At 42.7% G+C, this 15,869-nt stretch overlaps 1 protein-coding gene across 15 annotated transcripts in view; it reads left to right on the plus strand.

Annotated features, from left to right (window-relative positions):
- FGGY (FGGY carbohydrate kinase domain containing) overlaps positions 1-15,869 on the plus strand; it is a 447,559-nt gene that overhangs the window by 33,965 nt on the left and 397,725 nt on the right. For 10 of the 15 annotated variants that reach the window (XR_008294918.1, XR_008294919.1, XM_015072330.3 and 7 more), the window contains 2 exons: positions 3,204-3,315; positions 9,877-10,028. The exons of 1 other annotated variant lie outside the window; for it this stretch is intronic. Coding sequence is in view for 12 of the 14 variants with exons in the window: in XM_015072330.3 (XP_014927816.1) it covers positions 3,204-3,315; positions 9,877-10,028 (264 nt within the window). In the remaining 2 variants the exon portion in view is untranslated. The remainder of the gene's footprint in view (positions 1-3,203; positions 3,316-9,876; positions 10,029-15,869) is intronic. 4 more of the 15 variants (XM_015072338.3, XM_053214151.1, XM_027059046.2 and 1 more) reach the window with 2 other exon arrangements.

Here is a 15,869-nt window from a genome sequence, read left to right on the forward strand (position 1 = left end):
TTTGAAGAACAAAATTTAAAAATTTTGATGAAGTCACATTTATCCATTTTTTTTCTTTAGGAGTCTTGCATTTTCAATTTTTTTTTTGTTATTTATTCATTTTTGAGAGAGACAGAGACAGAATGCGAGTGGGTTAGGGGCAGAGAGAGAGGGAGATACAGAATCCGAAGCAGGCTTCAGGCTCCAAGCTTTCAGTACAGAGCCTCACGTGGGGTTCGAACTCATGAGCCACGAGATTGTGACCTGAGCCGAAGTTGGACACTCAACCGACTGAGCCAACCAGGCACCCCTAGGAGTCTTGCTTTTAAAAATTCTTTGTCTAAGTCATGTCACAAAGATTTTCCTCTACAAGTTTTATAGTTTTCATTCTTATATTTGGGAACATGACACATTTTGAATTAATTTTTTTGTGCATATGAGGTGCAAGTCTAGAAGTTTGTTTTTTTTCTTGTATGTGGACATTTAGTTGTTCTTGCCCCATTGTCAAACAGACTGTCCTTTCCCCATTGAATTAATTGCCTTGGTACCTTTATAAAACTAATTGACCATAAATGTTTGGGCTTATTTCTTCTATTTCTCTTCTCTTCCATTGTATCTATAAATTTAACCCATGCTAGTGCCACACTGATTTAGTAATGATAGTTTATAATAAGCTGAAGTCAGGAAGCTTAAGTTCTGTCCAATTTTGTTCTTTTAAAGTTTTTTGAAGTTTTTTTTAATGTTTATTGATTTTTGAGAGAGGCAGACAGACATCATGGGCAGGCGAAGGGCAGAGAGAGAGAGAGAGGAGACACAGAATCCGAAGCAGGCTCTAGGCTCTGAGCTGTCAGTACAGAGTGTGGCATGGGGCTCGAACCCACAAATTGTGAGATCATGACCTGAGCCAAAATTGGAGGCTTAATCAACTGAGCCACCCAGGCGCCGCTTGTTCTTTTAAAAAATGCTTAGGCTCTTCTATATTTCTTATATTTCTACATAAATGTTAAGAGCAGCTTGTCAATTTGTAAACAACAACAACAAAAAAACACCCCCAAAACAAAAAACTCCTGAAATTTTTATTGAGGTTCTATAGAATCTGTAGATTAATTTTGAGGATATTGCCATTTTCACAATGTTGAATTTTTCATTTCATGAATATGGCATATTTCTCTAATTTGTAGTTTTTTTGATAGAAATGTTTAGTAGTTATCAGGGAATAGATTTTGAATTTCTTTTGATAAATTCATTCCTGAGTGTTTTTTTTTAATGTTATTCAGAATGGAATTATTTCCTTAATTTCAATTTTGATATGTTATTTGCTAGCATACAGAAATACAATTAATTTTAATATGTTAACCTTATATCCTTTGATCTTACTAAACTTGCTTATTATTCTAGTAGCTTTTTTTTTTCTTTTGGTAGATCCCTTAGAATTTTCTGCATATGAGATGATGTTTTCTGCAAAAAAAAAGATACTTTAACTTCTTTCTTTCCAATCTGTGTGCTTTAAATTTCTTTCTTGCCTTATTGCATTGGCTGGAACCACTAGTTACAGGTTGAATAGAAGTGGTGCAAGGGACATTTTTCTTTGTTCATAATAGGAGGGAATCATTTCATTTTATCATGAAGTAAAATGTTAACTATAGGTTTTTGTAGATGCTCTTTATCTGGCTGTAGAAGTTCACTTGCCTCTGGATTTATGGATTGTTTTGTTTTTCTCTTTCCTCTTCTGTTAAGATGATCATTTGGTATTTGTGCTTTATTCTAGTAATATATGTACTACATTAATTGATTTATGGATATTAAATTACCATTTCGTTCCTGGGATAGCTCCAGATGATCATAGTTTATAATTCTTGCTTTGTAGTTAGTATTTTGTTAAGGATTTTTACACTTATTTTCATGGCAGATACTGGTCTGTGGTGTTCTGTTCTTTTGATGTCTTTTTATGGCTTTAGTATGAGAATAATTCTGGCCATGTAGAATTTGTTTAAAAATATTCCCTCCTTCATTATATCCTAAACAAGTTTATGTAAGAATGGTATTGTTTCTTCCTTGAATGTTTAACAGAATTTCCCAGTGGAGCCATTTTAGTTCTAGAGTTTCTTGTTTTGTTTTATTTTGTATTTGTGGGAATGTTTTAAGTATAATTTTGATTTTTCAAGAACAAATCCTTCTCAAAAATTAAATGCTTTGATTTTTCAGGAATAAATGTTGCTTTATTCAAGTTTCATAGCCCCCAAATGGTTGTTTTTGATGATTTTGTCCAGCTTGATACTTTTATTTTGCAAAGAGGATTTGCCAACCTCTACGAAGTACCACACTCAGAAGTTACTTCTCTACCTCTTTTTAGTGGGTGTAGAATATTCCATTTTGCAGATGTACCATAATTTAATGGGAAATAGTTTCTCTAAATTTTAAATATATTCTTAAGCAGTGCTACAGTTAACTTTCATCCACATATAACTTTACTTATGCTAATAATTCACTAAAGTAAGTTCCTAGAAGTGGGTTGGCTGGGTCAAAAGTTATGCTTTTTTTTTTAATGTTTATTTATTTTTGGGAGAGAGAGAGCAAGTGAGAGAGCAAGCGCGCGAGCAGGGGAGGGGCAGAGAAAGAGGGAGACACAGAATCTGAAGCACGCTCCAGGCTCCGAGCTGTCAGTACAGAGCCCAATGTGGGGCTTGAATCCATGAACTGTGGGATCGTGAGCTGAGCTGAAGTCAGAAGCTTAACCTACTCAGCCACCCAGGCACCCTTCAGGTTTTTAATTGTAATAAATACGGTGAAATTCTCAAATTTATACTAAATTATTACACTGTTAGAATAATGTAATAGAAGGTCTACTTCTCCCTAGTTGCCATTACTGTCTACTGTTAGTCTTATACATAATTGCCAGTGTGAAAAGCAAAGATTAGTGTGTTTTTATTTGCATTAATTTATTTATTTAAATGGAGTCGGGAATCTTTTTATATGCTCTTTGACTATTTCTTTTTATTTTATGAAGTGACTTGCCATGTTCTTTGCTTTATTTCCAATTAGATTGGTTGTCTTTGTCTTACTAACTTACAGGATCTTCTGTTATTTTAATTGTATTGAACTTTTATCTATTTTCTGTCGTAAGTATTTTTTCTGTTTAGTCATATTTGTTTTAGTCATAACTGTTTTCAGTCTTTTAAAGCCTGCCTTGTAATTTATGTTTCTGTTTATTTGTTTTAAAACAGAAAGTTGTACAAGGGATCGATGTAAACCGAATCCGCGGGCTTGGGTTTGATGCTACATGTTCTCTGGTTGTTCTGGATAAGCAGTTTCGTCCTTTACCAGTAAACCATGAAGGTAGGACCATCTCCCTCTCTTTCCCTGGTGGTGGGAGACTGGTTGGGCCCCAGGTGGAACATGAAGTCAGGTGTCTCTTATTGCCAAGGGTGAGGTTTAGAGGTGGCACACTGAGGCCAGAATCATGTCCCGGAGGTTACGAGCTTCGAGAACAGTTGGTAGGAGTGGTGACATAGGGGCCGGTTTCGGGAGAGACTTGGTTCACTAATGCGTAAGAGCCACAGTGGGGAGCTCACTGAAGGAAGGACATGGGATCGTTAGCTCCGAGTGAGCAGCCCTTGAAACAGGCGAGTGGTCTGGGTGTTTTCTGGGAAGGGAGTGTCCATGCCTGCAGTTCCTTTGTGTATGAGGCCCCTGTGGCGCCTTCATTTGAGTAGGTGAGCCAAATCCACTTAAAGGAAGTAGAATTGTGCAGACAGGACCACACGTCACACACAAGCAGGAAACAGACTGGCTTCTCTATTTTCAGTACTCAGACCAAAGGCATTCCTACTTAATGGTGCTGCCTTAGCAGAGACTTGTGAGTACAGTGGTGAGCTGTTTCAATTGTATGTTCCACTTGGGTCCACCATCGGAAATTTTTCATGGGTCGAGATCCATCCCTCTTGGGAGAATTCAGCCAGTAGTGCTAGCATTCAGGTTGCAACCCAAAAGTCTATGTATGGTAGGCAGGTAATGACAATGAGTAAAGTGGGCCAGGTTTGAGAACAACCAATAGCACATCTGTGGAGATGAATTGCAACTGATATTTAATCTTGAATGAGCAGAAGACATTTGGGAGTGGTGGAGGCCACAGAGAACTAGAAATTGCGTGTTGCATCTAAGGAGTGTGGTTCTAGGCATCATCGGTTGGTTGTTGCCAAGGCAGCGATTGCAGATGCGTTTTGGGAAAGATTGTGTCTGAGAACCTTCAGCAGCGGACACTGCCGTAGCAGTGCCTTTCTTAGCAGATGGCCGTGGACACTAGGGCACACTGGGACACCCTGGAATTGGGGTCAGGAAGGCCCCAGATCATAGCTCACCCGATGCTAGGCCATGACACCTCGAGTGAGTCACTTTGCCTCTGTATTTTCTGAAAAAATTGGAAGAATGAGCCATAGCTTTGCTGTGAGGATGGAGAGCCTGACATTGAACGCTCAGAAATATTTGTTCCATCCGATTATGAATTCCTAAAAAGAGACTGTGCCACACTCACTTTTATGGACCTAATGCATAGAACAGTGACTTTCATAAATTCCATGTGCTGGAAAAAGTTTGCAAGCAGATGAATTGTTAGAGCACAGTGGTAATGATGCCCATCTTTACACACACACACACACACACACACACACACACTTTCCTCCCTTTTTGTCACCTTTATTAGCACCTCCCACATACCAACCCCTGTCTTATTAAGTGTTGTGGTATCAGAGATGATTATGAATGTTCCTTGATCTCAGTGGCTGATCACTGGCTCACCTGGCATCGTTCTGGCCCAAGAGTGCGGGACAGCCTCAATCCGGGCCAGTTTAGAAAGCACAAACCAAAGGAATGGGGTTGGACTAACAGACCTCAGTTCAGCAGCAGCAAGAACTCCATTTATGAGATATGGGCAGCCATGGAGCTGGCCACTTTGGGAGGCTGTCAGCGCTTCCTTGATTGGCTTAAGTAGCGATGAAGTGATAGTCTCTCAGGGATACTGTTGGATGAGTTCACATTTGGGGTGGGACTTGAGCTGTTAACAACCCTAGGTTTCAAGGACGCTATACCTCTGGTCTGCTAACATACATGGTTTTAAATTCAGGCCATATATTACAATCAACCTGGGATCTTTCAAAATTTTCCATTTGTGAGCCTTACCCTCAAGATTTGTATTCAGTGGGCTTGTGGTGAGGCAAGGGCATCAATGTTTTTAAAGTTTCCTCCATGCTCTGATATGTGGAGAATCACTGGTGCAGCTAAATGGAAGCTGAAATACTAGGAATAAGAGCACTTGTTGTGGAAGAAGAGAGTTCCTTGTTAAACCTGCTTACATATGTACTGTCTCCGGGTGCCATCTTTTTTCTTATTGTAGGTGGAATTGTCTCCTGTTAACAGACCTTCTGTTTAAAGGGTAGCTAGCTTGCAGCCCTAATGATAAGTGTTGAAATAATTTTATTTCACCAAAAAGGTTAAAATGTACCTGTTCATCAAATGTGTCCAGCTGCCGGTACCCCTTACCAGTTTTTTGCCTTTGAACAGGTTCTCTTAAGGTTAGATTTTATTTGAAATGGATTATCCTGTCCTAGAAAATGACATTTGAATTATAAAGGTGATTCACAGGTTGTTTTAAAGACTTCTTAGGCCTGCATGGCAGTGACCAACTCTTGATTGGCTGAGTGGAGTGATTGTGGGGAGCAGACAGTGGGGTCAGGAAATGAACCATCACCATTAAAGCCAAACCCACAAAACTGGCAAAAATCTGAAGATGGTAACAACAACAACGACAACAATAACAAAAGCCTAAGTAAATTAAGTACAATAGTTTAAGAACACTACTCATTACTACATGATAAGATATTCTCATTTTAGCCTTGTCTTGCTTGATCTTCTTTCCTTTTTTTGTTTTTTTTTTTTTTAAATGTTTATTTATTTTTTGAGACAGAGAGACAGTATGAGCAGGGGAGGGGCAGAGAGAGAAGGAGACCTAGAATCTGAAGCAGGCTCCAGGCTCTGAGCTGTCAGCACAGAGCCTGATGCGGGGCTCGAACTCACAAACTGAGACCATGACCTGAGCCAAAGTTGGATGCTTAACCAACTGAGCCACCCAGGTGCCCCGATCTTCTTTCCTTCGAAGGTCAGACAGCCCCCCAGTTGGACTGTGCTACCACTGCTGTGTGCTCCCTACTCTGCAGGCTCCCCCTAACTCAGAGCACAACTCTGGTTGGGTCATTGCAGCCACAGGAGCTCTTGGGAGCAAGAAGAAATGCGGGTGAAAATTCAGGATCGGGGAGGGAGTTACCACTTAGGCTACTCTGCAAGAGAAACCTAATATTTAGATGTTTTTGCTATTTCATAGTAATTTCCCTCGAGTGTGCTTGGCACACCTCCTGTGAGGTGTTCAGAATATTGAGTGGATGAACACATGGATGAATGATCTCCCTGTCAGTAAACTGACTGTATAACCCAAATTCTGCCCTAGCAATTGCTCCCGGTTCTCTCCAAACATGACACACGGTTAGGTCTGTGCTTTGTTTCACGTGCTGACTCTATTGTGTAGGCCTCCTCGCTCCCCCTCTCTTCACCTGGCTAACTGGCGGCCAGCCCTTTTCAGAACTATGTGAAAGCTTTCCTGCCTCTTGGCAGCTCCCTGTGTGGCCTTGGGCTCAGCTCTCCACGGCCTTCTCTGTGCTCCTGCCCCTCTGGGCTGCCTGCCCCACTGTGTTTGGGCTGTCAACGCTGGGTACTCTTTTCTTTCTTTTTTTTTTTCTTCCTCAATCCGGCCACCTGCTCCCGACAGGCAGGACTGTGGCATGTTCTCGGTATCCCAGCACCTGCCACTGTGCCCGGTATGTGTAGATGCTCAGTGAAAGGTTAAAAGAGCTGTCATTGGAATCATTGATTTGTGATTTTTAAAAATATTTAATTTGAGAGAGAGAGAGAGAGCAAGCATGTGCGCAAGCAGGGCAGGGGCAGAGAGAGAGAGGGAAAGAGAGAATCCTAAGCAGGCTCCGCACTGTCAGCATGGAGCCCGACGCGGGCTTGATCCACGAACCTGAGCTGAAACAGGTTAACTTACTGAGCCACCCAGGTTGCCCCCATTGTGATTTTCTAGAAGAACTGACAAGATGAACTTCTTCTTTGGTGTCCACAATGCAACTTATTAATTAATAATCATCGTATATATATAATCTAATTGATTCTCACAATTTGAGGGTGTCGTTCTGTGTTGTAAGAGCCTCTTCCTTTAGAGGCAGTAGTAACTGATGGGTCTGTCATTCCAATTGAAAGTTTAGCAGCGGATACATTTATACAGTATTTAAAAAGCAGTGCTCACATTGTCCCCGTTTTACACCCCCCCCCCCCACCATGCATGCGTGCGTGTGTGCCTGCACACGCACATTCTGACTCTTTGATGCTTCTGGGATGGGACTTGGACATCAGTATTTTTTTCTGAAGTTTATTCATTTATTTTGAGAGAGAGACAGTGCGAATGGGGGAGGGGCAGAGAGAGGGAGACAGAGAATCCCAAGCAGGCTCCTCAACGTCAGTGTGGATAGAGCCCGACATGGGGCTTGAACCCACAAGACCGTGAGATCCTGCATGACCTGAGCCGAAACCGAGAGTCGGATGCTTAACTGACTGAGCCATCCAGGCACCCCCTGGACATCAGTGGTTTTAAAGCTGTCCCAGGTGGTTCTAATGTGCAATGAGGGTTGAGAACCGAAGCTTTAGGTAGTGATGTTATACAGTATAATCACTCACCTATTTAAAAACAAATCGTAGATGTAGCTCTGGAAGGTCTCATGTACTTTCTCTTAATTTCAAAGTATTACTGTTGTTTGAGGAGCTTTTGTGGGACCTGAACCTTCTCCAGGCAGGCAAAGCAGAGACTGAATCCTTGCCTCATCATGGTGATGATGACCTGATTTAGATATTTTCCTAGGTGGGCATTTTTTCTTTCAGTTTTAAAGATTTTTCTTCAGAGATACAGCAAAGTAAGGAAAATAAAATTCACAGCCTTCTGTGTCCCCAGTACTGAGGATAAGCCGATGGAAATTTGCCATGTCTGCCACAGGCTTTTTTTCTATTTTGAAAGAGAGAGAGGGTGGAGGGGGGGTGGAGAGGCAGAGGGTGAGGGAGACGCAGAATCTGAAGCAGGATCCAGGCTCTGAGCTGTGAGCCCGGAGCCTGACGCAGGGCTTGAACCCATGAACCTTGGGATCATGACCTGAGCGAAGTCGGACACTTAACTGACTGAGCCACCCAGGAGCCTCTGCTAGACTTTTTCTTAAAGGAGGAACTCCTTGAATCTTCAGCCCACGCCTTTCCCCTCTGCATGGCAGGTGACCATGCTGCTGTTGACGTTCCCAAACACATCGTTTCTGTGTTTTCACCACGTACGTGTATGCCCTCAGCAACAAGCAGTATATGTGGTGTTTAAAAATATCCCAGCTGGTATCGTTATTCATGTTGATAGGCGTAGCTTGAGTTTAAATTTGTTTCACGAATTTATTTATCCGTTCCCTGCACAGATCCATTTCAAAGCATGCTATATGCTTTTCCAAGCCGTGAGATAGTAGGCAGGTCGTAAATCTTGGAGTCAGCGTGTCATGGAAAATGGCCTGGATTAGAGAGTTGTTATGAGGATTAAATGAGACGATGTGTATAACATGTTTAGCACAGGGCTTGGGGGACACACACACACACACACACACACAGCTTTATATTTGCTATTAGCAAAGATACATCACTGCTGCACTTCTCCCGTTAAAGAATGTGTGAAGTGCCTGGTTCAGTTACTGTTGGGTCCCCCTTTATCTTTCCCTTTTACTGTCTCCCAGTTTGTTCATTGCTGATCTCTGCGTCTTGCCATCTGAGGCAGTGGAAGACTGTAAAAAGAATATTGGCTTGCCCGTTAGTACCCGATGAATTAACGGAGGCCGTGGAAGGGAGAAAGGGGCAGTTAGCTCCCGTGTACGCTGCAGGATGGTAGAGGTCAGATGTGAGGGGCATGCCTATGCTGTTTTTCTAACTGGCTTTAAATTCTGTTTCTTATTTCTTTTTCTCTTTAGAGCCTACTACGTGATAGGTACTTGCCTTTATGCGTGGTATCTTGTTCAGTGAATGGAAAATCCCGGTTAACCCTTATATGCTATTAAGTGTGGTTATCCCTGTTTTATAGATGATGATACTTAGGCTAAGAAAACTTTAATGACTTTTTCAGTGTATCTATGCCTATACCTGAACTAGTGAGCATTCCCCATTAGGTCTGCCTGATCCCCAAACTGAAAAAAATTCCAGTGTTTCCCACTCCACCAAAGCATCTGAGAGGAAGTAAACACCTAAGTTAATTAATTTTCATTAAAGTGACTAGGAGAAGTGGGAATATAAGCAGATAAAAGCCATTATATGGATGTGGTCTGTTTGTTATGCTGGATGTATTATTCCGTTGAAGTGCTTGTCCATTTTTAACGGAGACAGATCTTAAAAAGCCAAGGATTGTTTTAGGCTTACTTCATAGCTCTTTTCCTAAGGTTAAACCCAGGGAACTTTTTCTGGAACAGAAGGGGTAGGAATAGGAAAGGTGGGGAAGAAGTTGGGAGCGAATCAGTGAGAATCTAATTAATTGGTAGATCTTGACTGTTAGTGTAGACATTTAACCCCGGGGGCTGCATTGTAAAGGACACCTCACCGGAAGGGACATCCAAGTTTAGGGTGGAGTGTACTAATTCGTGATGGTGGTGGCCCGTTCACTTGCTGCCATCTACGTAGGAAGTTGTCGTACTTGTGCAGCTTTGTGCCCTTGGGACTGTGGAAGTGCCTCGTTGAATTTGAAGGCTAAGTATGTGCGTGTGCCCTCATCTCCCTTGTTTCTGCTAGGGGATTCCCACCGAAACATCATCATGTGGCTGGACCACCGGGCGGTCAGTCAGGTCCACAGGATCAACGAAACCAAGCACGGCGTCCTGCAGTGTGTTGGGGGCGTGATGTCAGTGGAAATGCAAGCCCCGAAGCTTCTGTGGCTGAAAGAGGTGAGCCCATAGGGTGGAGAGAGGACACTAATTACGGCCAAGGATTTCACTTATCGTGGATCTGCCTGTACCAGGCACCATGCTGAAGTGTGTTGCTTTTGATTTTTCGCAGCAGCTCTCTGAGGGAGGTTGATCCCAATTTGTTGATTCAATTGCAGCTAAATCATTCCTGTTTTTAGGTGGTAACCTTATGTAGGCATGGTAATAAGTATTTGGCAGATTGTCTCTTTGAATCCTAGCAGCAACCTTATGAAAGTAGAGGTTGTCTCTTTTTTGGGTGGGGTGGGGGGCGAAGGTTGTCTGTAGACAAGAAAACTAAAGCTAATAGAGATGAACCAACTCCCTCGAAAGTGACCTAAGTATGTGGCAGAGCCAGGGGTGGAAGCTGACCCCAAAATCAGTTCTCTTAATAACCAGGATTCTCCCAGAGTTCGGGAAGGCTGCTGATTCCCGTTCCAGATAGAAAGTGGCAGAGCTGGGATTGAAGTCCAGATCTTCTGACCAGTATCTTCTTTCTCTATGCACTTTTATCTGAGGATTAATCTGGCCTTGGTGGCATGTTAGGATACCCCTTTCTCATGTCACCTGAACCTGAGTTTCCATGTCCTTGTGTGATACGGTGATCTCTGGACAGAGCACTTGCAGGTGGTTCCTGTTTCCAAATGTTCAGATCCTTTATGAAGTGTGGAGAATGGTGATGTCAGCTTAATGGTTCCCGGTAGAGAGGGATGTGGGAGACAGTTCAAGTCCTTTGGGAACCTCAGACTTGAAGGTCCCTAGGTGGTCTGGTGAGGAGAGTATCCATCTAATGAGTAAGACCTGGTGTGATTCATATACTGGCTCTGGGGTTTCAGGTGGTCTCAGTCTTTGATGACTCAAAATGTAAATGGGGCTTGAGGGGAGTGTAAGAGTGCTGAGAATGTGTCCTTGGATTGCCACAGTGGGCAGAAGAGAGAGAAGCAAAGAGGGAATCTGTAATCAAGGTGGGTTTGGCTTGTTATCTGTTTAGTATATGGAGTTGTTTTGTAACCTTTAATTTGCAAAAATGGCTTCTGTATTTACTAAGAGTTTGAAAACACACTACGTTGTAGAAGCCAGGAGTTTTTGACTCCACTGACCATCACCTTGTGTACCTTTGAGCAAATCAGTTTGCATCCCAGGCCTCGCTTTTTTTTTTTTAAGATTATTTTTGAGAGAGAGAGAGAGAGCTGGGGAGACGCATTGAGAGTGGGGGACACAGGATCTGAAGCAGGCTCCACACTAACAGCAAGAGAGCCCTATGTGAGGCTCGAACTCACAGACCGTGAGATCATGACCTGAGCCGAAGTCGGATGCTCAACCGGCTGAGCCACCCAGGTGCCCTAGGCCTCACTTTTTCTGTCTATAAAGTGAGAGAGTTGGTCTGGACCAGTTTGCAAACCTGATGTAAATGTATCCTGAAATACAAATTGGAAGATACAACTACTTTGCACTGCCCCACCCACTCTCTGCTTTGTGTTCTGTAGACCTTAATTGATTTAATCTTAACAAGCTCTGCCTGATGGACAGCATGGGAAACTGAGGCTGACAGAGTTATATGATTGTCCTAAACAGATGGTAGAGCCAGAATTTAAACCCACGTCTACTGGGCTCCAAATCCCAGCTCTGCCCATCATGTGTTGCAGCACTGAAATCCCTCTGTAAAGCATTGCTGGCCCGCAGACTTATAAAATCACTTCTGATTCTAGAAACTGCCCTTGTATTCTGAAGAACACCCATTTATGGAGAATCAGGAGACAGTGTGTTCTTTTGAATGGGGCTATGGGAGATGGAGGCACAGAGAGGTTAGAGTGCTTTCACAGAGTCAGAGTCAGAACGTAAGACTCTGTGCTAAGCTCACTGTGCTGTCATGTGTTTACTCTTTATTCACTCTTTAATTTACCACATATTAACCGAGGTTCTCCTGTGAACCAGCAATGTCACAGGCACTGGGGACGCAAGCACAGAGAGAATGGGGCTGACCCTTGAGGGGCACAGAGTCCCCTGGGGCAGTGGTGGGGAAGCAAAGGAGGGGGGGGCATGGAACCAGAGCTGTCAGAGGACGTGCTAATCACCTTGATAAAGGAATATACAAAGTGCTTTCGGGGAAAACAATTTGCTTCCAGAAGGAGTTCTCTAAGATGAGTCTCAAGATGTAAGTGGAGGTTTAGCCTGTAGGAGAAGATGGGGAGGAAATTCTAGAGCAAGACTATGGTTCATTTTTGGTAAGGTACGTAGGTCCTGGGACAAGAGCCCGGGATACTTTCCTGAGTGTAGTAGGAAATGAGGCCCGGTGGGTAGCCTGGGCTTGGTTTGTTCAGGGCTTATTTGGTGGTCAGTGGTTCTTAAGCAAGGGGGAGGGAATATCTGAGATCCCTTTGGCAGGGATGAAGAGACTGGATTAGGGGTGAGAAAATGTGTGTGTGTGTGGGATTAGGAACTAGTCTTCATACTTTCCTGATCACAGTGCTTTGTTGGCTTTACTTTGCTCTTAAGATAAATCCCCAGATTTGTAACATGGCCCAGAAGATGGTGTGTGACGTCATTTTCACCTTACCCTCTCTGCTTAGGTGTATCCCTCCCTCGTCTTGCTCACTCTGTCCCCAGGAATGCAGTCAGGGCATCTCAGACACACTCTGTTCTTGGCCACCTCAAAGAGGTTGGCAAACTCCAGGCCAAGGGCCCATCTGTCGTGCTGCTTATTTTGGATGTTTTGGGAGCAAAGAATGGGTTTGACTTCAAACGGTTGAAAAAGGATCCAGAGAAGAATAATATTTTGTGACTTGTGAAAATTATGTAAAATTCACACTTTCATGGTCCTAAAGTTTTATTGAAACACAGCCACCCTTATTTATGTATCGTCTGTGGCTGCTGTTGCATCCCAGTGACAGAGCTGAGGACTTGAGACATAGACTGTGTGCCTGCAAGGCTGAAAATATTTACTCTGTGGACCATTAGAGAAAAGTTTGCTGACCCCTGGTCTTGATGATGTCGTGATACTGTGCTTTCTGCCCCTGAGTATTCTTTCCTGTGCTCAACACTGATCCTAACTCATCATTTAGGTCGTAGCTTTATTGTCATGTCTTCAGAAAAGTCTTCCCTGACCCTCAAATAAATCAGAGGTCTCTTGTCACAGTCTCTTACTTCATTGTATGTTTTCATAAATTGTCACGATGTATCATTTTGTATGATGATTTGCATGGTGCTTGGGTCTTCCAACCATTGTCATCCATCTGGGGAGGGAGAGCCTGTCCGTTCTGTTCCTGGCTGTTTCTCTACCCCTGGACAAATGTCTGCTGTATAGTAGGCAGTTAGTAAACAGTTGTTGAATAATTTGGGTGGCTCACTAAGGGGGGTGTTGCATTTCTCCAGGTGAGAAGTCATGAGGTGTGAAGTAGGCACTGTGGGGTGGAGAGGAGATAGGTTCCAGGGTTCTTAGGGGCTCATTTCAGCAGGACATCGGGGCTGATCGGCCGTGAGGGGCGAGCTAGATGGCAGAGTTGGAACTGACTGCTCACCTCAGTACTGCTGTCATTCACGGGCTCCTTGCCCTTAGCCTGGAATCGGATGTCAGAGAGAGTCGGACAGAATCTGGAGTTCAGACTTCCCAGAAGACACAAGTGATATACTAGGACCACCACAGCTCTTGGGCAAAGTCACTTGGGTCCTGGTTCTGCCATATGGAATTTTAATCATGTCCTTTACATTTAAGGTTTGTGTGTTTCAGGTTGACGCATGTCTCCTTAATAAGAATTGTCAGATAAAAGGAAAAATGCCATTTGAATTTTTCATAACCCCCAGCAGTCTGGCTTTTCCATTTGGTCTCAATGATTCTGACTCTCATCTTAATGAAGGCCAAATGTAAATTAAGTTCTGTCAGGCTGGAACAGCTGGAGTCTCCTATCTTTATAAACATGAAACATTGTAGGGTAACAAGGTGCAGACTGAGGGAGGTCAAGAGAGTTAACGGCTGATGCAGATTCTGACAGCTCAGTGTTAATGGAAGATAATTAACTGGCTTGTAGGGGCTGCATGGAGATATTCCAACCCGACTTTTAACTCGTTTTCTCTTTTTGCCATTGTCAGCAGAGCAGAAAGCTAATCATTTTAGTTTGAGATTTTCATTGTTCGTTCCAACTGGAACCAACTGGGCTGGAATGTCAGAGGGTTTTATTGACGGGTTTAGAAAATACATCTGCCCCTCCCATCTCCACAGTCCGTGCCTCTCTGCTTCTGTTCCCCTGATAATGTACTGGGAAACTGAAGAAATGATTCTGTGCTTCTAATGTGCCTTTTCCTGTGTATACAGATTCCTTGGAGCAAGCTGGGAGTTGGCATGCCCAGAGAGGTGGTTTGAGAACTTGGTGCTAGCTGTGGAAGAAATCAGTGGAGTTCTTTACAGGAGGAACTATTGGGAAAAAAATACAAAAAACAAAAAAACAAACCAAAAAAAAAAAAAAAACTGTTGGAGGTCAGGAAAGCCTGGTTCTAGTCCCTTCTGTGACATAAGAGACTTGCCTCAGCTGTTTTTAGTGCCTTGTCTGGCTTTGTTCTTCCATTCTTCTTGACAATGTAATAACATTTGTTGTCTTATCATAGATTTCTTCTTGTCTTGAAACTTTGTGAAAGATAATGTTCAAGTTCCTTTCTTTGAAATACACCATTTCTTTTTTTAATGGCAATTATGGTAGGTACTATGGTCTTTTTCTGTTAGTTATTCCGGCTTGAAGTTGCAGGTATAGATCTATTACTGTTCACCTACATTCATCAGACCTTAGCAATGGACCTAATACAAGATATTGAGGAAATTTGGCAGGTAAAACACAGTTCTGTAACAAAGGTACAGGCTTTGAAGTCGGGCATACTTGCATTTAAGTCTTTCTCTGCCCTTTACCAGTTTGGGGACCTTAGAAAGGTAAATCAACTTCTCTGAGTCTCAGTGTTTAGCTGTAAAAGGATAGTAATATCAGCCTGGTGGAACTATTGTAATTTAGTCATATATTTGTAAAGCATTTTCTGTAAGTGTATATTCAAATAGTAGTTTAATCTTCATTTCCACTGTATTTAAAAATGTTTGTGTCAACTGATAGGCATGTCAGTAATATCCTATCACCAACTGAGAGAATTTTAAACACTAGAATATCTCATTTCACGTAGCTGGCTGTAATGAGTGGTATTTTTCCTGTTTGACTAATAACTAAGGAAAACATCTAAAAACCACCATGAGTTTGTCAGAGACCATCAGAGACAAAATCCAGTACCATCCATCATACAAAACATATTTTCGGAGGCATTCATTTATGTGAATCATCCACATCCTATGTGTAATACCTATACCAGAAGGCAGCCAGCTTTGAACTTGAAGCAGATTTACCTAATGCCATCTATTTCCCCTAAAATTCACCATTGCCTCCACCATCAGCATTATTTTATTTCACAAAGATTATTTTATTTAATCTTCACACCCGTCTTGTGGGGTAGATATGATCTTTTTTTATGGATGAGGGAACTTAGGCTCAGAAACGTCAAATGGCTTACTCAGAGTCTCCTACCATGTGAGCAAACCTGCGTCAGGAGCCATACCACTGGTCTGCCCCCATCCCCATCCTGTGGGGCCTCTGTCATTCACTGTGAGAATCCAGAAGTGGTCTTTGCCTTCAAAAAATCGCGGTGTGATTGGAGAAGAAAGATACAAACTCATCTAAGCAATAGGAACAGAATAAGGCAACAGATGAAAAGAGTAGCCAAAGTGTATGTCGTGCTCATTTTACATCTAGCACTTTTGCAAGCATTTTATCTGTGTTAAACTCCTCTAATCCTCAC

The sequence above is a fragment of the Acinonyx jubatus genome, chromosome C1 (assembly GCF_027475565.1).
Source record: "Acinonyx jubatus isolate Ajub_Pintada_27869175 chromosome C1, VMU_Ajub_asm_v1.0, whole genome shotgun sequence".
NCBI lineage: Eukaryota > Metazoa > Chordata > Mammalia > Carnivora > Felidae > Acinonyx > Acinonyx jubatus.